At 45.0% G+C, this 15,041-nt stretch overlaps 1 protein-coding gene across 1 annotated transcript in view; it reads left to right on the plus strand.

Annotated features, from left to right (window-relative positions):
- The window catches only part of epb41l4a (erythrocyte membrane protein band 4.1 like 4A), a 46,404-nt gene that overhangs the window by 6,935 nt on the left and 24,428 nt on the right, over positions 1-15,041 (plus strand). Inside the window, exons 3-6 of the mRNA XM_076302601.1 lie at positions 9,289-9,393; positions 13,878-13,929; positions 14,239-14,317; positions 14,765-14,862. Of these exons, the coding sequence (XP_076158716.1) occupies positions 9,289-9,393; positions 13,878-13,929; positions 14,239-14,317; positions 14,765-14,862 (334 nt within the window). The remainder of the gene's footprint in view (positions 1-9,288; positions 9,394-13,877; positions 13,930-14,238; positions 14,318-14,764; positions 14,863-15,041) is intronic.

Raw genomic sequence — 15,041 nt, forward strand, 5'->3', positions numbered from 1 at the left:
ATCGTAGTCACGCCACCGGAGCTCTAGTAGTAGGCATAGCAATTGAAGAAATGACACGATGCATCTCATAAAGTCTCCTCTTCACACAGCCTTGCTGTGTCTGTCTGCTGGTGCTTTGGTGAGAGTTTATAAATACCACCTACTCGGGAACATTACACCACTTCTCTGTGACTCTTATGGAAACCAGAGACCATAAGAGGATGTGGAATGTTTTTAGATTCATCTTCCATATTCAAGATCAGCAGTGAAGGATCAGTCATGGCTGACATGCACAGATGCTCTGATTCTTACATATTTTATAACAAGACATTGATGAAGATGATTGTTTTAACAGTAGGAAGATGAAGATGAAGATGAAGATGAAGATGATTGTTTTAACAGTAGGAAGATGAAGATGAAGATGATTGTTTTGACAGTAGGAAGATGAAGATGAAGATGAAGATGATTGTTTTAACAGTAGGAAGATGAAGATGAAGATGATTGTTTTGACAGTAGGAAGATGAAGATGAAGATGATTGTTTTAACAGTAGGAAGATGAAGATGAAGATGAAGATGATTGTTTTGACAGTAGGAAGATGAAGATGAAGATGATTGTTTTGACAGTAGGAAGAGACTGGATCTGTTTTGTATCTGGTCTCTACCCGTCTCTGTCTTATCGTTGGTGATGTCATCACTAATGGCCTCTGTAATTGTTACTCTCTGTTCTGTTAAAGGCACAATATGTCAAAGACATGCCCATTTTTCTTCTGACTGGCACTTAGACCATGAAGTATTAGAGGCCCCTCTCATCAGTGCATTAGTAAATGCCTATGAAATATTCATTCTCAAGTGCAATTCTCTAGTCCAAACCCAGAGCCCTCTACAGCGGTGCGTGGCATAGTTTCAGCGTGTGGTAGATTTCAACCGATATGATATTTGCACAAGGTCACTTTCTATTAAAATGTATCTGGGAGAGACGTTTCTTCTTTGTTTTGGCCCAAAGTCAGTGTGCTGCTTCTATTTCTGCCAACCCCTCCAGGCTCCGGGTTGATGTATTTTCCCAGCGTGTGAGTGTGCATTTTTTTTGTTATCTGTGAAATGTGTGCACTCAGGGCTCTGAGAAGATTTGAATTACAGCCCGCGTCTCTCTTTGATTCGCCATCTATGGAGCGCATCTCTCCTCTGAACCATAAACCTGAGTTGTTTTTATATAAATTACAGCACGGCCCCACGGCTGGTTTGATTCAGTTCTGTGAAAGAGCGTCCTTTGGAAGGACATTCTGCGCTTTACAAAGCCTTTTGTCCACTCTTCCCTGTGGCCCATGTGGAAATAATGTGAAGAGGTTTACATCTCACAGTGGTGGTCTGATTTATTTATGTTTTTACAATGCGGTCGCACATGTTTCTCCTTTGAGCAAGTGTAAGCGTAGTAGTCACTTCTTCCAGTTGTATTTCCTACTTGAAAGGTATCGGAATTCCTGCAGAAATAGTATTGTTAGTCAACATAGAAATCTTCTGAGCGAACCTGAGGACGCTGTATGCGAAACGCGTTGTTCGCTCTAAATTAAATCAAGTAAAAGTCAACAGTGTGCGGTACAGCAATCTTATTTTTTGCTATTTAAGTATGTTCCTGGAATCTACCTGCACCTAACCAGGCTGTGTGTGGATCTTAGAATAGAAATCTTCTCTCTTGTACAATTTAAGCCCTCAAATTCTGCCCTTCAAGAACAGGGTTGGGGTAATGGTCTCAATGATTTTTCTTCTCTTTCCTTCAAATTCAAATCTGTGCATCCATGAAGAAATCAATAATTAACAAAGCAGTCAGTAATTGTTCTCACGGCACTGCCGTTGTGATGTCGAGGTGCAAACAGCAGCTTTAATGTGAGGAAGGGAGAGTGCATATGGCTGAGTAGATAGTGCCTTCAGACAGATGGGGCTGTGCCAGCAACCAGAAGCCTGGGCTCCCCCTGTCCCTGCATATGGGTTGACTTCATTATGGGGAGACCCCAGTAAACCTGGGGCTCATTTAGTTGGGGGATGGGGATGGGGGGAGGGGGGGATGTCTCCCCAGCCAGAGTTTATCACTGTGTAACTATAGCAACCGGAAGCATCTGGGCTGGGAGCTTGATGGGTGACTGGAGCATGTGGATGCGTCGCCTCTGGTGCTGCAGAGAGGCTGAAAAATGGAGCGTGAGAGAAGGAGGGAGTAAGCGTGGAGGAATAAGGCCAATATAAAATATTACCTGCTCTCCTCCTCCTCCCCCCTTACTCCTCCTCCACCTCCTCCACCTCCTCCTCCTCACCCACCTCCTCCTCCTCCTCACCCACCTCCTACTCTTCCCCCACCTCCACCTCGTCCCCCACCTCTTCCGTCTCCTCCTCCTCCACCCCCTCTCCCCATTTCCACCTCCTCCTCCTCCTCCCCCACCTCTTCCTCCACCTCCTCCATCTCCCCCCCCACCTCCTCCTCCTCCTCCTCTTCCCAGGAGGTGCCGGCGCTGCTTTGTGTGTGTTAGCTATCTGCTTAACAGACATACTGCACCGCGTCCTTCAAGCCCTTTTGTTTCAAAATGGGATGTGAGGGAGAAAAAGGTTTCCGTGGTGATGATGTGAAGGTGCCTATCTGAGGGGTCATCCGGCCCCACACCCCACCCCCCACGCCCCCCATCTCCGACCCCCAGATGGTTGATGTGCTTTGGCCGAATAGAGCCTCTGGCCTTTAGCCAGCTCATTATATCATCCCACCCATATGCACGCAACACACAGGCATGTATGCACTCTGAGTCATACACAACCATGTACTCTAGCCTGACCACACACACACACACACACACACACACACTCACACACACACACATACACACACACACACACAGGGAGAGCAGCCACAGCGACAGCAGCAGCCATCATCAGGCTACAAAACTCCGAGCACAGCAGATGGCCAGCTCATCATGTGATGACCCTGTTGCCATGGGGACAAAGAGGGCATGTCAGGGGGAGTGATACGTCTCAAAGAACAGCCAGCACTTTCACTCTGCAACCCCAAAACGCACACACACACACACACACACACACACACACAGAAACATGCACACACACACACACACACACACACACACACACACACACACACACACACACACAGAAACATGCACACACACACACACACACAGAAACATGCACATAGGCATATACACAAACAGAAGTAAGTATGTGTGTACTTACACGTATGTACGTATGTACTTACACGCATCAACTGCACAAACACATAGACACATGCACGTACATGCACAGGTGCACACACAGAGAAACAGTCACACTCAAATTAACTCAAATTCAAACTCTCTTTCACTTGCTTGCATACACACACACACACACAAATAGAGGAATGTTGTGAAATGTATCGCTCCCACTCTCTTCAGTGCCACTCTGGGGGTAATCCTTTAGGTCTTTATTGTGGCACTCCTTAATGCAGCTCTCCCATTGGCCTGCATGGCTCCAGTTTATGAGTCTGACGACCAGGGGCTATAAATAAATTGGAATCCATTTTATTTCCCTCAAGTCAATATTGATATAGTGTGCAGGTCAAAATAAATAGTATAATTGTTCTAATGAGAATTGAGATGTGAACTGTGTAATAAACGAGAGACACTCATGCACAGATGCATTTCATCAGTTATTTTCATTAATGTCAAATGTATTTCATGATATCTATTTTATATTAAACTCATACTAGATAGTTATACTTTCAGTGGCATGCTTTATATACTTCTTTTTGATTTAATGATTTTTTCATGTACCGGTATCTCTTTTCCTTTGTAAACCTTAGGTCAGAATACCTATCACACTGTTGCCAATGTGTTTGTAAATTTGAGCAGTGTCTGTTTGTTATGGTTGTTTTTATCATATATGTCAGGAAAGAAAATATCCAAGCAAACTCACATATCAGTATCCTTGGTATATGTTGTTGAATATATAGCCTGCCATCTTTATCAGAGTAGATTTGAGTTGACAGAAATTGGGGATGTCAAGAGGTTAGTAGAACATTGGGGCCCAGTAGGAGTGAAGTTTCCTCTTCATGTTAGGCTATGTTTCCTGGTGTTATTTCTCCAAAACTCACCCTGTCCAGCTCAGAAGCCTTATCAGTGGGGTTGATAGGAGAGGAATGTTGTGGGCATGTTCTCTGGAGAGTAGCCCTCCCTTCAAGAGAACGCGCCTAGACACCGCCAGCTAGACCCAAAGGTACTCACGTTCTCCTGTCTCCCCAGTAGTTTGTGTGTGTGTTCATACCAGTGTGGTGACGTAGGTGGAGTGTCGGCATATCCGACACTGGCACCACATGAGACATTCAGACTGACAGCACCTGAGGGGATTTTTCTGGAAGGTAGTCTCTGTGAAGAGTATACTACCTCTCAGTGAGAACAATAAGCTTCATTTGTCTGCTCCACAATCTTCCGGTGTGTGTGTACAGAGCCTTGGCAATACACTTTGATTGGATTGAGAGCAGAAGAGAGGGAGAGAGAGCTTGAAAGAGAGAAAACTTCACAAGGTTTTCTTTTTTCTAGAAACGTGATTAGCTTTTTCCTTCTTCTCTCCTCCAGCTGCCTCAAATTGCATCCTTTTTGTGACACATTTACAATATAACGCATCACCCATAAACTCTCTCTCCCTCTCTCTCTCTCCCCCTACCCCTCTCTCTCCCTCTCTCTCCCTCTCTCTATCCCCCCTCTCTCTCTCCCTCTCTCTCTCTCTCTCTCTCTCCCTACCCCTCTCTCTCTCTCTCCCTCTCTCTCCCTCTCTCTATCCCCCCTCTCTCTCTCCCTCTCTCTCTCTCTCTCCCTACCCCTCTCTCTCTCTCTTCCCCCCTCTCTCCCCTCTCTCTCCCTCTCTCTCTTTCTTCCTTTCTCTCCCTCTCTCTCTCTCCCTCTCCCTCTCTCTACCTCTCTTTCTCTCTCTCTCCTCTTCCTCTTCCTCTACAATATAACACATCACCCATAAACTGTCTTCCTCTCTCTCTCTCTCTCTCTCTCTCCCTCCCTCCCTCCCTCCTTCTCTCTCTCTCTCTTCCTCCCTCCCTCCCTCCTTCTCTCTCTCTCCTCTTCCTCTCCCTCTGCTCTGATGCTCCAGCAGCTGCTGTCCTCTCAGTCTCTCGGGGGTCTGGCCAGACACCTGACCTGATTAGTTGATTGGTGTTTGTCAGAGGACACACTCTCTCACCGATGCTCCTTCGAGTCTGTCAGGACACCATCAGCTGAGATTGTGTCACCCAATCCCGGACACTCTCCGCCACCCCATAATACGCCCCACAGCACATTAAGTGTGTCACACTCGTCCCCAATATTAATGGTGCCGTAATGAGTGCGGCATTTACAATGTATTTTTAGCACCCGTTAACAGAGGCTGAAGGACAGGATATATTCACTCTCAGTGCTGGTAAAAAAGCAGATGTTCAGGCTCAATTTTTCTCTCTGATATACGGGGATATGAAAAAGGATATGAAACCATTATTTAAAGTAAGTAACATTTTTATTCTGATAGATGTATATAGACTCAAGGGATGACTTGTAGGTTACTGAGATGCATTAAATGTGACAGCACCTGCACTCTGGCTCCAGGTTACACTCGGGCCTCACACACACACACACACACACACACACACACACACACACACACACACACACACACACGTTTGGAATAGTAGCCCCTCCAGATACGTGTGCGGCTGTGCGCTGTTTCAGAGTGTGTAATCTGAACCCCACCTCTCTCTCACGGCCGCCCCGTCTATAGGCTTTGCGAAGGAGCCGGGTGCGTGTGAACCTGCGCAGGGGGATGGCGAGCACCTTCAGGGCAGCAGCAAGCTCAGCAGGAGGTCAGGTTTCGGAGGCGTTACTGTCACGCTCTCGGCCGCACGTCATGCCTGTTTCGTGAGCTGTCAGCCCTCGTAGCGCCTATTCAGCGTGATTATGTCACTCTCCCCTGGGCTACACGGTTTTTATGGGGGTGGAGGGGGATGGGGGATTGAGGAGGTGAGGTTATTTTGTTTGTCAGTTGTAGTTATGTTTAGGTGTGCAAGGATATTTTTGTTAGCCTGAAGCTTTGTACTTTCCACAGTAAATAAAGCTTGAGTAGGCTACTACACGTTATGAAAAAGGCGACAATAATGTGAAAGCAAATCCAAGACAGTTAAAAAACGTTTGCTTTCAGAGTGAATGATTTTTTCCCAGGCTTCACCTGGTTCAGCCGACACATTTTGCATCTGAAGAGTCCCAGGGCTCCACTGACAGCTCCCACATCCCCTTCTCCCAAAACCAAAACGACGTTGGGAGTCGTATTGCCTGACAGCAAAACCGATCCCTTCTCGTCATCCAGCGCTAATGCCCACTCACAGTGGGTGGCCCCCTGCAGACCACAGTGGGAGTCATCTGAAAAGGCCTCTCCTCTCATCTCTCTGTTGCATCACCCTACTGACATGTGTGGCGCCTGGCGTGGGGGGAAGCCGCGGTTGGCAGGCCAAACAGAATTAGAGCGAACGTGCTAGTTAGCGCTGTCCTGCTAGCCTTGTTAGATGGGCACAGCATTCTGAGAGAGAGGAAGAGAGAGGGAAAATGAGAGAGAGAGAGAGGGAGAGAGAGAGAGGATACCAGGGGCACAATCAACTGACAGCTCTGGGGATGTAGGCAGACATGAGGGAGGGAATGGGGTTGCCACTAGCTGGCATGGGGACGTATGAGGCTAAGAAAACGTTGCGTTATAGAAGGACGTCTTCAGCGGCATCGCGTGTCACGTGTGGGTGAAAAGGTCAAGCCGCACGTGCAAATGAAACCAAACTGTCAAACGGCGTCAACCGCCAAAAGCACGCTCCGCGACACATTGCTCAGCCGACCGGCTTGGCCACTTTTACTCAGTATACCGGTAGCTCGCCAAAGCTAAGACAAAGCAGAAACACCGGCAGAGTGCTGTTCACATGAGATACGCATGTGAAGGGCAAAACGGATGTTTACTCAGACTTAAAATAAGGAAAATTGAGAAGAGTACACACGTAGACCATGTGTTCTACTGCAGGCCTGTGCGTCTCTGGTCTCTGAAGACTGTCATGGCTTCATCCTGAGGGAAGCATTTGATACTGTGAGCAAGACAAAACGCTTCTGTTGCTCTGCTCTTTCAGTCAATTGGATTTGTACCCCGCCTGCTTTATTACTCTGTAGCTCGCCATTCAGGCGCACAGTGCCTGCCATCATTTCCATTCTAGCATCACCCAAAAGCCGTACCGAAGATCATTTTCTGTTTTGACATTTCCCAACTGTTTTAAAAGATGGGCGGCTCTCCGGGACATGAGTAATGAGGTGCGGAAAGATGACTCAAATGTGCTGCCAGGTAAATGAAGATGTTTCGACATGGAATCCTCTTCCTTTCTGCTGATGTTTTGATAAGGATCAGGTGAGCTTACAGTATGTTCACTGAAAAGAGAGTTCCCCCCTACCACTGACATGTGTGAGCATTATTAGTCTCGGCACACTTGTTATCAACAAGGACTGAAATATATTGCACCTATATACTGCACCTAGAGTCAGAAAGCACACCAACTGGGGGAGTGGAGGAAGGAAAGTGTGGAAGTCCCTTTCTACAGTAGATGACGTGGAGATCCATCATCTCTTTTAATCAAGCCGTGGGGTGAAGGGTCAGAATGGTCCAGATGAAAATTGCATAGACTGGAATTGCTTAGCAGGCCAAAGTCGGAAAGCTCCATCACTGACAGAGCGGTTTCCTTGGTTTCCCTCAGTGTAGATGCACTTTTCAGTGTCAATAGTATTTAAGTCCCTCAATTTGATCTGACTTGTTTTTAGCATCAAGTTTCCAACTTTATTCAACCTTTTTTTCTGTGGAGAGTCATTGGGTTCTATATTATTCGCATTTGTCAGTGTGGTTTCTATATAAAACTCTCTCCTGGCAGAAGTAGCTCTTCACAGATTAAATCTACTTCAGTGCTCTAAGTCAAAAGGGTATGAAGGATTCTACAGTACCTCATCACAATGCACTATAAGCTGAGAGGACACAGGAGTCCAATATTACAGAGATTCATCACAGGTTCTAAGTTCAGCCATTATAGGTTATCCTGTTGGGATAAGCAGAGGAGTGTTTTTCAGCAAAGTGTGTAATACACTGTAAGTGAGAGTGAGGTGTGTACGCTACATGTATACTCGTGCCACAGCAGGTAGAAATCATAGGGTGTGTGTGTATGTGTGTATGTGTTTGTGTGTGTGTGTGTGTGTGTGTGTGTGTGTGTGTGTCTCCTCTGATGTGTGGTTTAGTGGTAAAGCACTAAATGCCGCGTACAGTAACATAGCTTATCGCAAAGCCGCAGATTGCATTCCCTGGCTGCCAAGTCCAAACAGATACACAGAGGTCTGGCAGCCTCTGCCAAAGGCAAGCTGCAATGTAGTCTTGAAAGAGAGCTCACTCCTTCACCAGAAACACTGTGGATTCCCTTTCCCTTCTCTCCGGAGCAATCTGGTATAATTGAAAGGAAGACGAAGCTGACAGAGAAATATGTATGTGCGGAGTGTATGGTAAACTTCTCCTTTGGGCATAGAGTTTTATCACACGAGTGACAAGCGGAGTGATCACAGAGTTGTGGTTGGGATGTCAGATTCGATCAATGTCAAGTACGTTGTGCCCCCACCGCTTTCTCCGTCTTCTGTCCTGGAGCAATATTCCAGTTAGCTGAGTGATCTGCTCACATTCAGGCGCCGCAATTAGGTGTTGAGCACCGTTCCTCGGCGGGTTTATGTTAAAAATGTAGAAATGTTAAATTTCCTCAGACATTTTCTTAGCACAGTTGCACAGTGATTGACAAGTGTTGCAAGATTGCAGTGTAATAAATGTTAAAAAGTTTGCATAGCCTTAGGACTTCAGGTATTATACACGCTCACAGTATTTAAATGTAAAAAGGGGTTAATATCTTTTACTTTTTTTGTTCTGTAAATGGTTCTTCAGAAGCTGTGATGTATTAATAATAGCCTATGTATTACCGGTATACTCTGTATGAAATGCTGAATAATAATAGTAGCATTACGTGGTTGTAGCATGTATAAAAGTTAAGCATTTCAGTTGTCAGAACAGTCTCATGAGCCTTCCTCAGACCTTCATTCAATGTGCCACATCTGGAAATTGCTAAGTTACCCAACTGTGCGTTTGTTTAACTTAAATGCTGTTATATGTTCCAGCTTATTCATGCCGCTGAATGCTGATGTTTGTTTGTAGACAGTAATGACACTGATGTCTCCCCCATCCTCCATTTCTGTCCGGCAGAAGTCCACTAAGGGATCTGTGGTTCTGGATGTGGTGTTCAGCCATGTGAACCTGGCAGAGACGGACTATTTCGGCCTGCGCTACTGTGACCGGAGCCACCAAACAGTGAGTCACACAAAAAGCATGAATATTTCAAGCTCTTTTTTTACAGACCCAGATTTGTAAAGACCTCTGTTATGAAGAGCATTGGAAAAGTGTTACATTGTTTCTGTGTTTTAATGCACCAACCCGACACACATAGAATGAGGTAGATAAGGAATTCTTGAATTAGGTCACATTTGATGAGAGTATTTTTAGAATCATATTTTATTCTGAAAACGCAGCAATACAGGTAATGTCTATGACAACTGGTTATTTTTTTTATGCCAAAGACAAGCTTTATCTATGCTCCAGGCTTTTTTTTTACAGATTCTTATCTATTTTTGTATTTCTTTTCCTCATCTGTGGCATATCCAGGCACATCCAGCACAGATCACAATCTTGAGCATCCGTATCAGTTCTGTTCATTATTGCCACAGCAGCAGTATCAGCAGCAACAGTAACAGCAACAGCAGTAGCAGCAGCAGCGGTGCCCCATGCCTTCACTCTTCCTTCCCCATATGCAGAGGAGGCATGGAGCTCACTAGTACAGTAATTACCTCAAAGAGGCTGATAGCTGCGTGACACACACTGACAGTGTGACAGGAAGAGGGAACTGCGGAGTAGATTATGACAGCGGATTTGATGTGTTGGGTGGATTTGTTTTGGGAAAAAGCTCTTTTTTTGTTGGCCAGGGGTCATTGACTCTCTCTCTCTCTCTCTCTCTCTCTCCCCCCTCCCCTCATTGCAGAAGGTGCTTCGGGAGGATGCGAGAGAATAATTACATTTGCCTCTGGGCTACATTTGGGAGGGGGGTTGGGATGAGATGGGATGTGGCAATATGCAGCCCTAAATAACAGCAGAGTGGTAGTATCCCAGCATCCCTTGCTCTCCGTCTGACAGTAACACAGATGGGCGTTGTCTGAAGAAGCACCTTCTGGGGCCTGTCTGCTCTGTTTGGATTTATGGCTGCGATGACACTCAGTGAAAAGGAGCAAGAGTAGAATGGGAAAGGAACAGCACTTAAAGGCAAATAGGGTTCGCAGCAAACAAAGGAGAGGTGGAACAGTATTCAGCCATGCCTCACGGATTAAAAAATTACACCTCATTTTTGAACAATGAATGGGTCAGATGGATGACATCACCCACGGTGTTAAATGCGTCCCCAGCTGTTCGGGCTCTGTTACTCTACCGCTATAATAAGGATCCCATCAGAATCAAATGTCGCAGGTGTGGTTTGCCTGTCTCAAAGATCAGACCACCTATTTCAACTCCAATTTACATGTGTCTGCAAGCAACAGCTTTTGTCCAACGTAGCGTCAAATGAGGTGAAGCACAAACAGACAGCTAAGGGGATGATAGTGTTTTGTTAGAAGTGTTGCACGAACAAATGTCAGTTTTGCCAGTTATAAATGTAAGAAAACTTGCAACAGAAACAGTGTGTTTGATTCTTATTCCGGTAGTGTGTCAATCGTGATTGGTAAACATGATGGAATCTCCTGTGTAGTTTTTGGAAATGTTTTAGTAAGTCATTGATTTTTCTGCCCCTGCCGAAACCTAGTCTATCATACTGCTCATTATACCTGAAGCTAGCCTCATCTTCTTCCCAGCCAGCTCAGTTAATGTTAATAAAACAGCAGCATCTGCACATTGATCATGTTTGTGTCGAGTGGATTTAAAATGCCCTGAAGGTATTCTCTGTTTCTCCCAATGACACTTTTTTTTCCATGCGAAAGCTTTGGCACGCCGCGTAAATCCGACACATATGAATGGAGCGCTTGTAAATCAAGGTCTCTGGTTTTGGAAGTGTGTTATTGTGCACCATAAATTCTTCCAGACAGTCAGTGGGTTGATTTTTATCGTAGACCTTCTAGTCATCCCCAGATGATGTTTATCCATCTGTTTAGATGTCTGAGTTAGATGCAATGAGGCCAATGAGAACACGAGTGAAAAAATATGCTTTCAGACACCAAAGTATTTGTCAACTGTATAGCATAAAGATCGTTTCATAGTTCTGTAAATTAATCAATTTGCTTTTTTTTGTTTTCATTGTTGAGATGGAGGTATTGTCTGATAGGTGCTTTGTCCAACCTCCTGCACCCATTTGCATACATCTATCTACATGGCTTAGAATACCAGCTGCACTGCTGTGATTATGGCAAATTAGATAAGACCCAGCAATTAAATTAAATTATTCTAATCGAGTAAGGGCCAGCCGTAATCGCCTTCCCTGTAGACCCGTATTAGGCAGGTTCCGAAGCCTACGTGGAAGGTCTCCAGAGAGGTCTTGAAACCCACAAAGGCAAATCCAGTAATTTGCAGATTTGTTTGCCGAAAAGCTGTTACAAATTCTCAGTTTTCAGCTATGTTTTGTAGTGCAGAATTCATCATATGATCATCTTTTAGCTAAGGGACAATCCAAAATGTTCCATGCACATTTAAAAGTCCATCAGGATTAGCCACTTCATATTGATATTTATTCCACTGCTTGGTTGAATTTCTCTTTGTCCTGCGTAATTTAGAACGTGTATTAACTTTGTATAGTCGAACGGCATGTCGTCCATTATCCCTTACATAAAGGTTCTTCTCAGAACAGATATGGGTGCTCCTGTTAGTCAAAGTGACTTTGCAAGGAGCCCCAGTAGCCCCAACTCTCTCTGTAACTCAGTAATTAGCGCTACACTACAAAGTGTTATAGACAGCCACCCACTGTCTTCTCCGCAGTGTCTCCACACTTGACTTTTCCCTTTGTTCAATTCTTGAAAATACAAAATACATGAAATGCATTTTAAACAGCACTTGGAACCGGAGTCATGCATGAGGAAGTGTGCCGTTTAATTTATGACAGAAACATGCAGAACGTAGGTGCCAACTCAGCTTCTCCCCTCCAGTCAGAGACAAGAGAGAGAAAGAGAAAGGGAGAGAGGGAAAGAGAGAGAGGGAGGGAGAGGGAGAGGGGGGGGGGTGGAGAGGGAAAGGCTCTGAATCTTGATTGTGTGTGGCATGCCTTTGAGAGGTCGGCACATTCTTTAATGTTTGCATATGTAATGTTTGCAGGATGTCAGCATCCTGTTTGTGTTGGTTATTAAAAGTGCTGGAGAGGGAAGAGCGCACAGTGAGTTGTTTTGTTTTGTTTTGTTTTGTTTTGTTTTGTTGTTGTTGTTTATTTGTGAGAAGGAGCAACACCACAGGCCCTGCCACGACTGTTAGTCTGGAAACGTTTCAGAGAAATAAACAACATCCGATTTCAAATTTAGTTTTCCTCTCTGCTGTGGCTTGGGGAGGAGCATAGGATCCTTCAGCAAGCAACACAAACTTCACACAATGCTTGTGTGTGTGTGTGTGTGTGTGTGTGTGTGTGTGTGTGTGTGTGTGTGTGTGTGTGTGTGTGTGTGTGTGTGTGTGAGTGTGTGTACGTGCGTGTATGTGTGCTTGTGTGTTTGTATGTGTCTTATTTTCTACATGTGAATACTTGAGATTAGTGTCAATAATTATGGCAACATTATTATCATTTGCTCTCCCCCAGGGGGAGGCAGATGGTATTTAAAACGGAGTAGTTACTCCCAGGGCGTAGGAAGGGCAGACCAATGTCCTGAAGTAATTACTTCAAACTCTAAAGAATACAGAGAACCTGACATGTTATGGAATAAAAGTCATAAATAATTCCTGAAGTAGTCATTCTTTTGTCTGCAAAAGATCTAGGAATCCAGAAATGGAACACTGCTCAATGTAAACTAAAAGCTATAAAGTATTAACTCCGAACAAGCAGCTATTGTCATTTGAACTGTCATGTGTTAAGTCTTTGAGACATTTTACAAACTGACAGGCACACTTCACATTTTTCATAAATCACATTAGGAAGGGAAAATACATATGTTACAAGCCAGCGGGAAATTTGTGTGTGTGTGTTTGTGTGTGTGTGTGTGTGCGCGTGTGTGTGTGAGTGTGAATGTGTGCGCATGTGTGCATGTGTGTGTGTGTGTGTGTGTGTATGCGCGCATGTGTGTGTGTGTGTGTGTGTGTGTGTGTGTGTCTTTTACTAGGCCACATGCTGCGGCCTGTTCAAACTCCATGTTTTATTGATGTCAAATTTAATGACTCTTGCACAAAATTTGGAGCAAGCCCATCATAGCAAGCAGGGGTAGAGGTGCCATAGAGAGATGGAGGAGGAGGAGGGGGAGGAGGTGGAGGAGGGGTGGGGGAGAAGGAGGAGGTGGAGGAGGAGTAGTAGGAGGAGGAGGCTGTTTAATGGGCCAGACATTATTGTGACTATGAGTACGACTGCGCCTCCCCGTTCTTCAGCAGGGGAGGCTACTGGAGAAAATAAATGAATGAAAGACCTCGTCTCCTCCTCCTCCTCATGCACCTGCACTGGCAGAGCCTGTCATTGGAGGAGAGTAATGGGCTGCACCGCACCTGTAGTATTACGATGGGAAACTCCTCTCAACGCTTGCCCAGCCCCGCTAGTCAGATCATTTGTGTCATTGTTTGTGTTTCTTTGTGTTTTATAGTACTGGCTGGACTCCTCCAAAACGCTGGCTGAGCATAAAGACCTCATTACAAGTAAGTAGAGTCTTGCAGCTGCATATCTAGTGAGACTTTGATATTAGATCCTTCAATTTTATTTGATATGCTTTTTCTTAAATGGATACAATGATGGATGGATCAACCAAAAGAAATTGCCCTCTTCTCCCAGTACTTGGCAAATTAAAGATTCGGATGGATGGATGGATGGATGGATGGATGGATGTATAGATAGATAGATAGATAGATAGATAGATAGATATACTTTATTGATCCCTAGGGGAAATTCAAGGATGGCATTAACTAATAGTCACAACAAGTAACATGTGTCCATTCCTCTTCCTACAGCGGGGCCACCCTACACTCTTTACTTTGGTGTCAAGTTTTATGCTGAGGACCCCTGTAAACTCAAGGAGGAGATCACCAGGTGGGTATTGCACTTTACTAGTCAGGGCCTGGTTTTACAAAACCTCTTTAACGATATAATCTATATATAACGAATAAAGGAAACACACTTACAAAAGTAAACATCTTTATACAGTATACCTTTAGAGTCATAATGCGATTAAGAGACAATGTTATCATTAAACCTGACCCAGGTTATTACACAAGAGAGATAAGTTGTTATGTTGTTATGTGTAAATAAAGCAGTGGTTTCATGAAGTATGCTCAATGACAATAGACGAGTAGTAGGCACTTTAGATTTAGTCTCTCAGTTTTTCACTTGTGCACATCCTTGTGTGTGTGTGTGTGTGTGTGTGTGTGTGTGTGTGTGTGTGTGTGTGTGTGTGTGTGCATGTGTCATGCGTGCATGTGTGTGTGTGTGGTTGTGTGTGTGTGACACTTTTCACACACTGTTTCTTTTCCCTGGCAGATACCAGTTCTTCCTCCAGGTGAAGCAGGATGTCCTGCAGGGCCGCCTGCCGTGCTCCGTAGACGTCAGCACTCAGCTGGCCGCTCTCGCCATCCAGGGTAAGAGCCAACCACAGTGGTCAAAACACAACACACACTGCCATCGTCACAGTGGTCAAAACACAACACACACTGCCAACGCCACAATGGTCAAAACACAACACACACACACAACACACACTGCCATCGTCACAGTGGTCAAATCACAACACACACTGCCATCACCACAGTGGTCAAAA

This window comes from Alosa pseudoharengus, unplaced genomic scaffold (genome assembly GCF_046254945.1).
Source record: "Alosa pseudoharengus isolate Yale_2024_CS ecotype anadromous, Long Island Sound unplaced genomic scaffold, YU_APseudo_1.1 YU_APseudo_1.1_scf_24, whole genome shotgun sequence".
Taxonomy (NCBI): Eukaryota; Metazoa; Chordata; class Actinopteri; order Clupeiformes; family Clupeidae; genus Alosa; species Alosa pseudoharengus.